Source organism: Rhinopithecus bieti, unplaced genomic scaffold (assembly GCF_001698545.2).
Source record: "Rhinopithecus bieti isolate Rb0 unplaced genomic scaffold, ASM169854v2 scaffold_50922, whole genome shotgun sequence".
NCBI classification, from domain to species: Eukaryota; Metazoa; Chordata; class Mammalia; order Primates; family Cercopithecidae; genus Rhinopithecus; species Rhinopithecus bieti.
In genome coordinates, this window is record NW_016820247.1 from 761,648 (window position 1) to 775,879 (window position 14,232).

The 14,232-nt window shown below is 40.5% G+C and overlaps 1 protein-coding gene across 1 annotated transcript in view; it reads left to right on the forward strand.

Annotated features, from left to right (window-relative positions):
• SPMIP2 (sperm microtubule inner protein 2) overlaps positions 1-14,232 on the forward strand; it is a 131,989-nt gene that overhangs the window by 100,536 nt on the left and 17,221 nt on the right. The window contains exon 4 of the mRNA XM_017859714.1: positions 10,376-10,565. Coding sequence (XP_017715203.1) covers positions 10,376-10,565 — 190 coding nt within the window. The remainder of the gene's footprint in view (positions 1-10,375; positions 10,566-14,232) is intronic.

The window sequence follows — 14,232 nt, forward strand, 5'->3', positions numbered from 1 at the left end:
AAAAAAAAAAAAAAAAAAAAAAAAAAACTAGAAAATGAAGGACAAACTAAATTCAAAGCAAGTGGAAATAAGGAAATAATAACTAATAAAAATAGATAAAGAATAGAAAAGCAATCAGGAACTTTTTTTTTAAAGTTGGTTCTTAAAAAGAATGATATAATTGACAAAACATTAGTGAGACTGACTGCTGTGGTCTGAAGGTTTACGTCCCCTCAATATTCTTATGTTAAAATCTTCACAAGGTGATGGCATTAGAAGGTGGGGCCTTTGGAAGGTGACTAGATCATGAAGGTGGGATTAGTGTCTTCATAAAAGAAGCTTGAGAGAGACCCTTCCACCCTGTGAGGACACAGGAAGAAGATGGCTGTCTAGGTGGAAGCAAGTCTTTACTAGACACTAAATCTGCTGGGGGCTTGATCCTGGACTTCTCATCTTCCAAATTTCTGTTATTGATAAGCCACTCAGTGTATGGTATTTTGTTACTGCAGTTCAGATGAACTAAGACAGGTGTCCCCATCCCCTGGGCTGCAGACCTGTACCGGTTAGGAACTGGGCTACACAGGAAGAGATGAGCAGCAGGTCAGAGAGCATTACTGCCTGAGCTCTGCCTCTTGTCAGATTAGCGGCAGCATTAGATTCTCACAAGAGTATGAACCCTATTGTGAACTGCACATGTGAGGGATCTAGGTTGCGTGCTCCTTATGAATCTAAGTAATGTCTGAGGATCTGAGGTGACAGTTTCATCCTAAAACCACCCCATTCACCCCCCTCTTCATCCATGGAAAATTGTCTTCCATGAAACTGGTCCCTGGTGCCAAAAAGGTTGGGGACTGCTGAACTAAGATACCGACTAAGAAATATGAGAAAACATTTAAATTACTAAAATCAGGAATAAAATAAGGACATCACTACTGATCTTATAGAAATAAGAATTATTATAAGGGAGTACTGTAAACAATTATATGCCAACAAATCAGATCAATAAAATTGATAAATTCCTGGGAAGATACAAATTACCAAAATTGATTCAAGCAGAAATAGAAAATATGAATAGACCTATAACAAGTTAAAAAATTAAATCATTAATCAACAAACTTCCCACAAAGAAAAGCTGAAGCCTAAATAACTTCACTGGTAAATTCTAGCAAATAGAATAATTAACAAATTCTTCACAAACTGTTTCCAGAAAAATGAGGAGGAAACAATTCCAATTCATTTATTACTCTGTTACCAAAGCAAAGATATAACAAGAAAACTACAGACTAATACCTGCTATGAATATAGATACAAAATATGTTCAACAAAATACTAGTAAACCAAATCTAGCAATATAAAAGGGATTATACATCATGACCAAGTGGAATCTATCCCAGGAATGCGTGATTGACTTAATGTATGGAAATCAATCAATGTAATATACCATGTCAACAGAATGAAGGATAAAAATCACATGGTCAAGCCAGGCATGGTGGTACATGCCTAGAGTCTCAGTGACTTGGGAGGCTGAGGTGAGAGGATCCTTTGGGCCTAAAAGTTCAAGTATAATCTGGGCAATGTAGTAAGACCCTGTTTGAAAAAACAAACAGGCCAGGTGCGGTGGCTGACTTTTGTAATCCCAGTGCTTTGGGAGGCTGAGGCAGTTTGATCATCTGAGGTCAGGAGTTTGAGACCAGTCTAACCAATATGGTGAAACCACGTCTCTACTAAAAATACAAAAAAATTAGCCAGGCGTGGTAGTGGGCACCTGTAATTCCAGCTACTTGGGAGGCTGAGGCAGGAGAACCGCTTGAATCCAGGATGCGGAGGTTGCAGTATGCAGAGATCACGCCATTGCACTCCAGCCTGTGCAACAAGAGCAAAACTTTATCTCAAAAGTCAAAAAAACAAACAAAAACCATCCATATGATCATCTCAATAAATGCAGAAAAAGCATTTGACAAAACTCTAACCCTTTTCATAACGAAAACACTCAACAAACTAGGAATAGAAGGGGATGTTCTCAATCTGACTGTATTAGTTTGCTTGCACTGCTGTAACAAAATACCACAGACTGGGTGGCTCAAAAACAGAGATTAATTTTCTCACAGTTCTGTAGCTAGAAATTCAAGATCAAAGTACTGTTAGGGTTGGTTCCTGGTAAGGCCACTCTTCTTGGCTTGGAGATTTCTATTTTCTGTGTCCTTACATGGTTTTTCTATGTGCATATGCAGAGAGACAGCTCTCTGGTGTCTCTATCTCTTTTTATAAGGACACCGGTCCTATTGGATAAAGGCCCCACCCTTATGATGTCACCTAACCTTTATTATCTCCTTAGAGGTCCTATCAGCAAATAGGACCACCTTGGGGGTTAGAACGTCAACATATAAACTTGGGGAGAAAACCAGCCTGTAATGCTGATAAAATGCATCTATTAAAAAACCACAGAAAATATAATATTTAATGGTAAAAAACTGCATGTGTTTATTCTATGATCAAAAACAAGACAAATATATCAGTTCTCACTATGTCTATTCAACCTTGTGATAGGTATTCTAGCCAGAGCAATTAGATAGAAAACAAAATAAAAGGCATCATATTGGAGAAGAAGTAATACTATCTCTAGTTGCTGATAACATGATCTTATATATAAAATATCCTAAGGAATCTACATAAAATCTATCAGAACTAATAAGTTCAGTAGGTCACAGGATATAAGATCAAGATACAAAAATCAATTGTATTTTTATATATTAGCAATGAATAGTCTAAAGTGAAATTAAAACAATTTCATTTATAATAACATCAAAAGAATAAGATATTTAGGAATAAATTTAACAAGCACAAGATGTGCACACTGAAAACAAAACATCATTGAAAGAAAGTAAAGAAGATCCAAATAAATAGAAATACATACTAATTAACTGGAAGACTTAATACAGTCTTCTCTAAATAGATCTACAGATTCAATGCAGTCCCTATCAAAATCTCAACTGGCTTCTTTGTAGAAATCAACAAGTGTATCCTAAAATTCAAACGGAAATACAAGGGATCCAGAATAGCCAAAACAATCTTAGAACAAAGTTGGAGAACTCACTCTTTTCTATTTCAAAACTTACTATAAAGCTACAGTAATCAAGACAGTATGGCACTGGCATAAAGATAGATATATAGATCAAAGGAATAAATCTTAGAGTCCAGAAATAAACTCTTACATTTATGGTCAACTAACTTTAACAAGGATGCTGAGACAATTCAATATGTTAACATAGTCTTTTTGACAATGGTGCTGGGATGACTGGATATCCATCAAGTGATGAAGGCATAAACAAACTTATATATCCATACCATGAAATACTATTTGGCCATAAAAAGGAATGAAGTACATTCCACAACCTGGACAATTCTTGAAATCATTATTCTAACTGAAAGAAGACAATCAAAAGGCCACATTTTGTATGATTCCATTTATATAAAATGTCCCCAATAGGCAAATGCATAGAGATAGAAAGTAGATTAGTTGTTGCTAGGGGCTGGAGGAAGGGGAGAATGGGGACTGTTAATGAATATAAAGTATCTTTTTGGGGTTGGTGAAAATGTCTGAAATTATTAAGTGGTGGTGATTGCATAATCTTTTGAATATAATAAAACCCTTATGAATTGGTCACTTAAATGTGTGTGGATTCAATAGTATATGAATTATATTTCAATTTAAAAGTTACCTAAAACATGATTGAATGATATCTAACAATCTGGATCTTGTGATATAAAATCAACTTATTTAATCAGTGGATATATACAGTATCTTCTTCCAGACATTTGGGGATGTCTCAGAGATACCTGACCACGTTCCTCTTCCCTTCCCCCACAATACAGTCTTAGAGCCACTAGGTGCAGCCTGGTAAAGGGATTGTCTGCCCCAGAGTGGGGAGTTGGGGGACTGTGATGGTCCAGAGCACAGTGAGAAGGGGTCTGCTGGGGAGGGCATACACAAGGCAGAGGAGGTGGCAGTAGCATTGGGATATTGGTTATAGACAAGGAGGCAGATCAAACAAATATGTAAAAGGAATGGGAGCCAGCTTTATCACTGTAGTAGAAGAAATTTACAAATATGGCAAGGGAGAAAACTATAGCTCAGGAACAGTGTCACCCCCTATGGCAATAAGAATGCTTAACACTGAGATCTTGGTTTTTAAAATATAATCTTTTCTCACACTGCTATAAAGATATATCTGAGACTGGGTAATTTATAAAGAAAAGAGGTTTAGTTGACTCACAGTTCTGCAGGCTGTACAGGCTTCTGCTTCTGGGGAGGGCTCAGAAAACTTACAATCATGGCAGAAGATGAAGGGAAAGCAGAAGCAGGCACATCTTTCTATGGCCAACAGGAGAGAGAGAGAGCGAAGTGGGAGGTGCTACACACTTTTTTTCTTTTTCTTTTTTCTTTTAAATTTTGAGATGGAATCTCACTCTGTTGCCCAGGTTGGGGTGCAGTGGAGTGATTTCAGCTCACTACAACTTCCACCTCCAGGGTTCAAGCAATTCTTGTGCCTCAGCCTCCCAAGTGGCTGGAATTACAAATGCGTGCCACCATGCCTGGCTGATTATTTTTGTATTTTTAGTAGAGATGGGGTTTCACCATGTTGGACAGGCTGGTCTTGAACTCCTGACCTCTGGTGATCTGCCTGTCTTGGCCTCCCAAAGTGCTGGAATTACAGGCTTGAGCCACTGTGCTTGGTCTACACGCTTTCAAACAACCAGATCTTGTGAGAACTCTGTCATGATGTCTCACTAGGGTGATTATTGGGGGGAACCACCCCTGGTATTTCAACGTAGGTTATTTCTATTTTCCATAAGTGTCAGCCAGCTGAGAAATAAAGAGAAAGAGTACAAAGAGAAGAATTTTACAGCTGGGTCACCGGGGGTCATCACATACTGGTAGGACCATGATGCCCACCTGAGCCTCAAACCAGCAAGTTTTTTTATTAAGGGTTTCAAAAGGGGAGGGGGCGTAATAACAGAGTAGGTACAAAGATCACATACTTCAAAGAGCAAAAAGCAGAACAAAGATCACATGCTTCTGAGGGAACAGGACAAAGGGCAAAAGCAGAACTACTGATAAGGGTCTATGCTCAGCGGTGCCTGTATTGTCTTGACAAACATCTTAACAGAAAACAGGGTTTGAGAGCAGAGAACTGGTCTGACCACAAATTTGCTAGGGTGGAGTTTTTTCCCCACCCTAGTAAGCCTGAGGGTACTGCAGGAGACCAGGGCATATCTCAGTCTTTATCTCAACCTCATAAGACAGACACTCCCAGAGCAGCCGTTTATAGACCTCCCCCAAGGAATGCAATCCTTTCTCAGTGTATTAATATTCTTTGCTAGGAAAAGAATTTAGCGATATCTCTCCTACTTGCACATCCGTTTATAGGCTCTCTGCAAGAAGAAAATATGGCTCTTTTGCCTGACCCCGCAGGCAGTCAGACCTTATGGTTGTCTTCCCTTGTTCCCTAAAAATCACTGTTATTCTGTTCTTTTTCAAGGTGCACTGACAGCATATTGTTCAAACACATTTTACAATCGATTTGTACAATTAACAAAATTATCACAGTGGTCTTCAGGTGATGTACATCCTCAGCTTACGAAGATAACAGGATTAAGAGACTAAAGAGAGGCATAAGAAATTATAAAAGTACTATTTGGGAACTGATAAATGTCCACGAAATCTTCACAATTCATGCTCCTCTGCCGTGGCTCCAGCCGGTCCCTCTGTTTGGGGTCCCTGACTTCCTGCAACAGGGGATGGTGCTAAATGATTAGAAACCACCCCTGTAATCCAATCCCTTCCCACCAGGCCCCACATCCAACAAGTTCCTTCACAAAATGGATTATTCCAGGGCTGGAGTGGGAAAAGATGACCCTGGAACATCTTTTGTGCAGAAACATAAGCAAGTGTATGAAGAATGACAGGGACATGTCAAAAGGACACAGAAGCCAGATTGAAGGGGCTTCTACTAGCCAAATCTGGGATAACTTGAGCATCATAAATGAACATTATTAATGATGGATTGTTACTTATTGGATAAAGCAGGAAACCGTAAGCCCATACTGAAATAAATAGATTTAAACAAATAAAACATTTGATATGGGATGAAAGTTTTACATAATTTCAAAGTATTTTTCCAAAAAGTACTAATAACAAGAAATGTGATGGTAAAAAGGAGAATTCTGGTAGGTAGCATTTTAAGCAAGTGACCTAAGTGAACATCATCAGTAATGGAACAACTCAAAATTATGGTCATTCTGTATTATTCCTGTCCAAAGATGCATAACCTGAGTCTAACCGAGAGGAAACATAAGAAACCCAAATTGAGGGACATCTACAAAATAACCAGCCTGGATTCTTCAAAAACATCAAGGCTATGTGAATGTCACAGGAAGACTGAGAAACGGTTCCAGACTGAAGGAGACATAAAAACTAAATGTAACACGTGATTCTGATTCTGAACTGGATCCTTTTGCAAAATGGGTGTTATTGGGATGCCTGGCCAAACTTGAATGGTGTCTGAGCATTCGATGGTAGTAATATAAAAATGTTAATTTTACCATTTTCTCTGCTTTTGACAGTTATGTCAAGGTTATGTAGAGTGTCCTTGTTTGTGGGAATTACACACAGATGTACTTGGGATGATAGGTATCCTGTCAACAATGTACTTTTAACTGGTTTGGGAAAAGAAGATTTTGTACTGTGCTTCCAACTTTTCTATAAGCTTCAGGTTGTTTCAAAAAAACAGCCAAAAAGAAAAGTATCTGACCCTGAGAGGCCTATTTAGTGTAATAATTAAATAGTAAGAATGTTGCACAAAAATGTCTGGTGGTGGTGTTCATTGTGGAGCACGTGTGTGTTTGCTGCTATTTTGTGTGTGCCCCTGACACCTACCCATCATGCAGGCCTGGCACTCATGGCCCATCTAGAGCCAGACCTTCTGCTCCTTGGTTTGTCTCTTTAGACTTTGGGCCCATCTGGGTCCCAGTTCAATATAGTGTGGGTAAATCCCCATAGTTGATGTGGCCAGTATATTTGTAAAAACTTTAATATATTTGAACTATATCTAATTTTTAACTTTCTATTGCTTCTGTTGATCCCAATTTCAGGGACGTAGGAGATACTGAATTTAAATTAAAAGATAATAAAATATTTTAGCACTTAAGTGAAGACTAAAGATGGACAAGCATGTTTCTTTTCTAAACTCTTCTCGATAGTTACTTGTATAACATGTTAAAGAAAAGGTGACATTTGCGTGAAATAGTTTTCACATGCATCATTAATCAAGCTAATATAAACTACAAGCACTATCTGTTGCTCACATTCTCACCATCAGCTATTCTGCCTTTGAAGCTTTCTTGAAATTATTTCCAGCTATTAATCTGTACTTGTAAATAACACAACTCAGACAAACTGGACCACAGGGATCCACTTCTACATAGCTGCCCGGCGGGAGGGGAAAGAGGCTGTAGAGCAGGTGGAGTGAAGGGAGTGCGAGGGAAGGCAGGCGCCCTTCATGTCACTCAGTTCTGATCTTCCCTGTCCTTCCCTCTTCCTCCATTCTCCAAGATTAGTTGAGTGTCAGTTACATGTCAGGCAGGGTAATGGGACTGGGGAGCCAATGACAAATGAGATACACTCTGGGCCTTTTAAGGAGCACTGAATTTGTAGAAAGAGAGACTGTTGAGCTAGGAATTCAAGAATATTCTAATAGTTTCTACAAAAGAAGTCAGGCCAGGCACGATGGTTCGCGCCTGTAATCCCAGCACTTCGGGAGGCCGAGGCGGGTGGATCACCTAAGGTCAGGAGTTTGAGACCAGCCTGGCTAACATGGTGAAACCTTGTCTCTACTAAAACTACAAAAATTAGCCAGGCATGGCAGGCGCCTGTAATCCCAGCGACTTGGGAGGCTGAGGCAAGTAAATTGCAAGTAAATTGGAAGGCAGAGGTTGCAGTGAGCTGAGATTGTGCCATTGCACTCCAGAGCCTGGGAGACAGAGAATCTGTCTCAAAAAAAAAAAAAAAAAAAAAAAAAAAAAGTCGAATAGTGCTATTAAAGTAGAAAATTGCTTCATGACAGGAATAAAAAAAGTCTTCATGGAAAAGTAATGTTTAAAGCCCCAACTTAATTGCAGTTTTCCAGGAAAGAAGGAGGAGAGGGAATCACAAGCAGAGGAAATTGAAGCAAAAGGCTGTGAGTCTCAGAGTGCAGCTTCTTTGGAGCTCATCGAGGGGAAGGTGAAGGCAAAAAGAAGGATTGCGTGTGTCTGAAAGTAGAGACAGGCTGAGGAGAGTGGGTCAGAAGGACCCACTGGGGTTGGGCCTTTTTTTCCCCTGCTCTGTCACCCGGGCTGGAGTGCAGTGACGTGATCTCGGCTCACTGCAACCGCCTCCCAGGTTCAAGCGATTCTCCTGCCTTGGTCTCCCGAGTTGCTGGGATTACAGGCGTGTACCACCATGCCCAGCTAGTTGTTTGTATTATTATTATTATTTTTTTGAGATGGAGTCTTTCTTTGTCACCCAGACTGGAGTGCAGTGGTGCGATCTTGGCTCACTGCAACCTTCGCCTCCTGGGTTCAAGTGATTCTCCTGCCTTGGCCTCCTGAGTAGCTAGGATTACAGGCATGTGCCATTACACCCAGCTAACTTTTTGTATTTTTAGTAGAGACTGGGTTTTGCCATGTTGGCCAGGATGGTCTTGATCTCCTGACCTCATGATCTGCCTGCCTCAGCCTCCCAAAGTGCTGGGATTACAGGCATGAGCCACCATGCCCAGTAGGACCATTTTTAAAAAGAAAGCAGACCGGGTGGTGACTCATGCCTGTAATCCCAGCACTTTGGGAGGCTAAGGCAGGAGGATGGCCGGAGGTCAGGAGTTCAAGACCAGCCTGGCCGACGTGGTAAAGCCCTGTCTCTACTGAAAATACAAAAACTTAGCCAGGCATGGTGGCGCACACCTGTAATCCCAGCTACTTGGGAGGCCGAAGCAGGAGAATTGCTTGAACCTGGGAGGTGGAGGTTGCAGTGAGCCAAGATCACGTCATTGCACTCCAGCCTGGGTGACAGAGGGAGACTCTGTCTCTACATACATACATAAAATAAATGTAGACAAACCAAACAGCAACAACAAACTCCCCCGCATGATATGCTGAGGAGCTCAGACTTTATTCTAGAACGATGGGATGTCAGGTGAGGGTCTGCTGGAGACAGCCATGGTCACTTCCCTCCCACCACATGGATTCTGTGATTCTCAGGAGCAGGAAGGAACAGCCTGACCCCTGTAGGATGGGATAATTGCTCACACTCTTGTATTTTTAGTAGAGACTGGGTTTCGCCATGAGATCTTCACAGAGATCTCTGCTCAAACATTACCTCATCCTCTCCTGTCTAACCTCATGAAAATAGCATGCCCAGGATTTTCTACTCATCTGTCTTTTTCTTCCTAGTACTTCCCAAATATTTCAGTTATCTGTTTTTTGTCTCCCCTACAGGTATATAAACTCTATAACAACAAGGCCTTTGTCTTATTACTGCTGGTCCTCATGGTGCCTTGTGCTGTGCCAGCCATATAGAAAATGTCTATAGATTCTTGAATGAGTGAAGAGTGATCCAAATCTCCCAGAAATCATGGTCCCACAGACTCAGATTCTAGAAAGAGAACTTTGCAGTCCCCAAAGGGCTCTTGCAGCCCAGGTCGAAGGATGGTGAATAAGAAGTCCCAAAAGGCTCCCTGAACAACAACAGCTTTCCAAATGAGATGGCAAATCCCTACCCTTACAATCCTGTTTCTGTCTGTTTCCCAGAGTCAGCCTTTTATAATGGAAAGGTAGGGCTGAGATAATGTTCTAATTTAGGGTTGTCAGGACTTAGCCAAGGATCTCACCAGGGAAAGAGGAAGAAGCCTAGATCTTTCCTCTAAAATGCAGTCCAAAGCCAGAGCTTGGAGAATAGAAAAGCTGGTGTTTTCCTGAATGTCCATGAGACCTCAAAATGGACAGGCTGTGTCCTTCAGGAGATCACATGGGTCTCGTGAAGTCTCAGCCGTAGCGTATCACCTTCAACTTCACAGCATCTTCCATGCTTGGCTTTGAAAGGGCAGTAGTGCAATCATCAACAAGCTTCCTAGATAGGTGTCCATCTTGGGGGTGGTTTTTGGATCTTTAGCAGTCCAGTGATGTAGAGTGGAGACAGCCCAGAAACTTCCCAGGATGGGTCAGGTCTTCAGCTTTCCTAAGCCACATGGCTAGAATCACCTTAAATTACTAGAAAAACAGACAAATCTCAACTATCTGAAAACTGGTGGCCTTGTTTCTAGATCTTTTCCATTTGAGAACCAATTTGTTCCTATTCCAGGCAACCAAAACCTCATGTCCTGGATATGCAAGGAAAACAGAGTCGCGCTTCTTTTGCCTGGCATGTGAGTGATTTCGAGGACACTGATCGGAGAAATTCCAAATGGGCTACTCTCGTTAGGCAGAGTAAGTCATCATTGCCAAGAGCTTCCAAACCATTTAAGCTGCCGAAGCTGCCAAAAAAGGAAAAGGTATGATTTTTTGCTTTTCTAAATCATCATAGAAAAAGTAAGGCTGCTTTAACATATAAATTAGGGAGGGGTTTCTCATAGTAATACTAATAATCAGTTTTATAGCTTCTTTTAACCTATCGAAGCATTTTGTACTTTATACTGGATTGCCACAGTTTATGCAGTGGGTGAGTGGGCATTATTCCCCTGTTAAAGAAAACAGGAGGTTTTGGCCTCAGAATTTATCACTAGGTTTAACCTCGAGAGAATGGCCACCCCTGTGAGTTCCAAGAGCTGAGAAAGCACTGTTTGTGAAATGGAGGTAAATCTGTAGCTCCCCTTAAAACCTCACAAACTGGTTAGCAGAGTAAGCTTATACCTGTTCAAACTCTAGGTTTTCCCCTAAACTATTTATGGAATCTTGGGTAAGTTGCATAATTTCCCTGTATGGGTTTTTATAAGTAAAATGGGGATTTTGGTAGCTGTTCTGAATATTTTATAGAGTTAGGAGGAGAATTAAAGAATGTGGAAGTATATATTCAACAACTATTTCCTGAGGTCTGTGTACAAACCATTCGCCAATAATAGCTTTCTGTCTAAACCCACAGCACAATGGACTTTGCAGGCATCCAGGTTTTCAATAGAGTTTGACAGCAGATTTCCATGATAGAAAAAGGACTAGAATAGCTCAGGCCCATTCGGCAACTCCTGTTCCCTACGCGTAGAATGACTTCTTGCTCTTTTGGAGAATCTTGCCAATTCACTAGAATATTACTCACCCTCTGTTGCCAGAGATCTGATTCATCAGCAAGCCATTATGTCTATTTGAGACATTCTGTGATGGAGGGCGACTTAGCTGTCCTGCTCAGTGGATTCTGACCTTAGGAATACTTCGTATTGAAAAAGGGAACAGTTTGACATCTAACATTTCAACGTAGTCTGAATTTTGAGATGGGTCCAAGTGAAATGATTTATTGCAGTGTGTGTGGAGGAGGGCTTGGATTAGTTACTTTCTGTCACTGAACTAATTTCGTGTCAGGTTAGAGCTATTACAGACTAAATTATCCCAAACGCCTCTTTCATTCACCAAATCTAGTTGAAATATTTTTTTGCTTTCAAACATCTGTTAAAAGACTTCTTATTTTGATTTCAAATTTGTAGAGCAAGTTGTAACAACAGCACAAAGAACTCTTGATATACTCTTTCCCCAGCCCCATCTGTTGTTAATTTTATTTGCTTTAATGTTCTCTTTCTTCCTCTCTCTCTTACACCATTTGAGGGCAAGTTGCAGACATGATGTCCCCCAGCTTTGTTTATCTTTTTTTTTTTAAGATATGGGGGTCTCACTATGTTGCCCAGGCTGGAGTGCAGTGGCTTTTCATGGGCACAACCATAGTCCTCCCACCTCAGCCTCCTGAGTAGCTAGGACTACAGGCACAGACCCTGTGGAATAAATAATCTACAGGCTAGACCCTTTACTCCTAAATATTTCAGGGTGTATTTCCTAAGAACAAGGATTCTCTCTCACATAACCACAGTACAATTTATAAGATTCAGGAAATTTAACATTGATACAGTATTACTATCTAAAGTTCATAGTCAAATTTTATTAAATAGCAGATGGTGGTGGTTCACACCTATAATCCCAGCACTTTGGGAGGCTGAGGTGGAAGAATCACTTGAGTCCAGCAGTTTGAGAGCAGCCTGGGCAACATAATGAGACCCCGTCTCTACAAAAAAATATACAAAATTAGGCAGGGGTGGTGGTACGTGCCTGTAATCCCAGCTAATCAGGAGGCTGAGGTGGGAGGTTTGCTCGAGCACAGGCCTGCAAGTCTGCAGTGAGCTATGATTGCATCACTGCACTCCAGCCTGCATGACAGAGAGCCTGTCTAAAAAAACAACAACAAAAGGTATTAACTGATGACCTTTGTTATATTCTGATCCAGGATTCAGTCTAGGACCATGTATTATATTGAGTTATCACGTCTCTTTAGTCCTCTTCAATTTGGAGGAGTTCCTCACTCTGGTTTTTTATAACACAGACATTTTTGAGGAATCCAGGCCAGTTCTGTATCTTTCAGTGTGGGCTCGTCTGATGTTTCCTCACGAGTGGGTTCAGGTTACGTGTTTTTGTCAGGAATCCCAGATAAGTGACGTCGCGTCATGCTCAGTGCATCACATCAAGAGGCACCTGAGGTCGGTTTAACCCATTATTTACGAGAGTAGTTGAGTACTTGTTCATACCCCTTTCATTCCAGAAATAAAATACTGAATCATTCAAAATAATTTATCTTTTTATCAATGAGGTTTTCTTCTAACTTTCCAGAGATACTTGAGATACTTGTCCCACAAGTCCATTTTTTGGACTGTCCTGCAGAATTTGTGTGGATGCTTCAATAAATACTCAATCCCCTCTCTTTTACATGAACCCTCTTTAGGGAAAATAAATTGGAACAAGTGTTCTCATATATTCGAAAGCAAATAATGAATACCACATGTGAAAAGCTTCCAACACAGTGCCTCACACATAGCCGCCAATGAGTGGCTATCATTCCTATTCTTACTTGAGATGCCAACACATTTTCCATTCTTATGTGACAAGAATCAGAACCATGCACTGAACGCCTCTTAAGTAGAAATTTGTCTGTGTTACTGGGCGACTTGGGGGAAATTTTAAGAGCTTAAACCTATAGACAGTATCACAAGCTTTCCCATCAAAATAGATGGTTGAAAATGGGAATATTTTATATCCATAGTTTGAGTTTGGTTTTCCATGTATAAACTTAAGTTTAGAGAGCTTAATTACAATGTTTCTAAAAAGTACAATTTATGAGATTTAACAGTATGTATCATTCTTGTATACATTTACCCAAAATGCTCTTAAAAATACTTTTGGAAATCCATTGAGCAAGTCTCTAAACCGCTTCTTCTATAATGCCCTAATCTCTCTTTTTAAATCACAAAATATCTCTTAAGTTCTATCTTCTATTCCATTCATTATTTTCCCCTTCTGGATTTCTGGTAGTTTTCCTTCCTTCCTATAATAGCTACCTAATCATTGTCCAATTTATGTGCATATGATAGATATTTTTAATGTAATTCATTTCTATTTCATTTCTTTGCTGGCAAATACTCTCATTGTCCCCCTTCATTTCCAATCCACGGACTTCAGTCTTAGTGACTGATACATTCTTTTCCTCATCCACTCGAGTTTGAGAGCAGTATTCTCAAATTTTAAAGGTCATACAAATCACTTGGGGATCATGTTAAGATGCAGATTATGATTCAGTAGGTCTGAAATGGGGTTTGAGATTTTGCATTTCTGTCAAGCTCCCAGGAAATCCAGTTAGTTGTTGCTGGTCTGAGGACCTTGAGTAGCAAGGTGCTGGAGGATTTGACAATGAACTGGATTTTGTGCTAGGAACAGGGGGCACTTGATGAGGTAAAGGGAAGAGGGAATGGGGGGATTTGATGAGGCAAAGGGAAGTCTATTCTAGGAAGAACAGACGGAGCAAAGACAATGATAACCCAGCCCCTTTGCGGAAGTGTATGTGGTTCAATGTGGCCGGAATATAGAGCACAGAACTACCTGGTGATAAGGCTGGAGATCAATCAGCTGAGTCGCTGGAGTGCACAGGGCTGGGCTTTTATTTAGTTTTTTGAGACAGAGTCTCACTCTACTGCC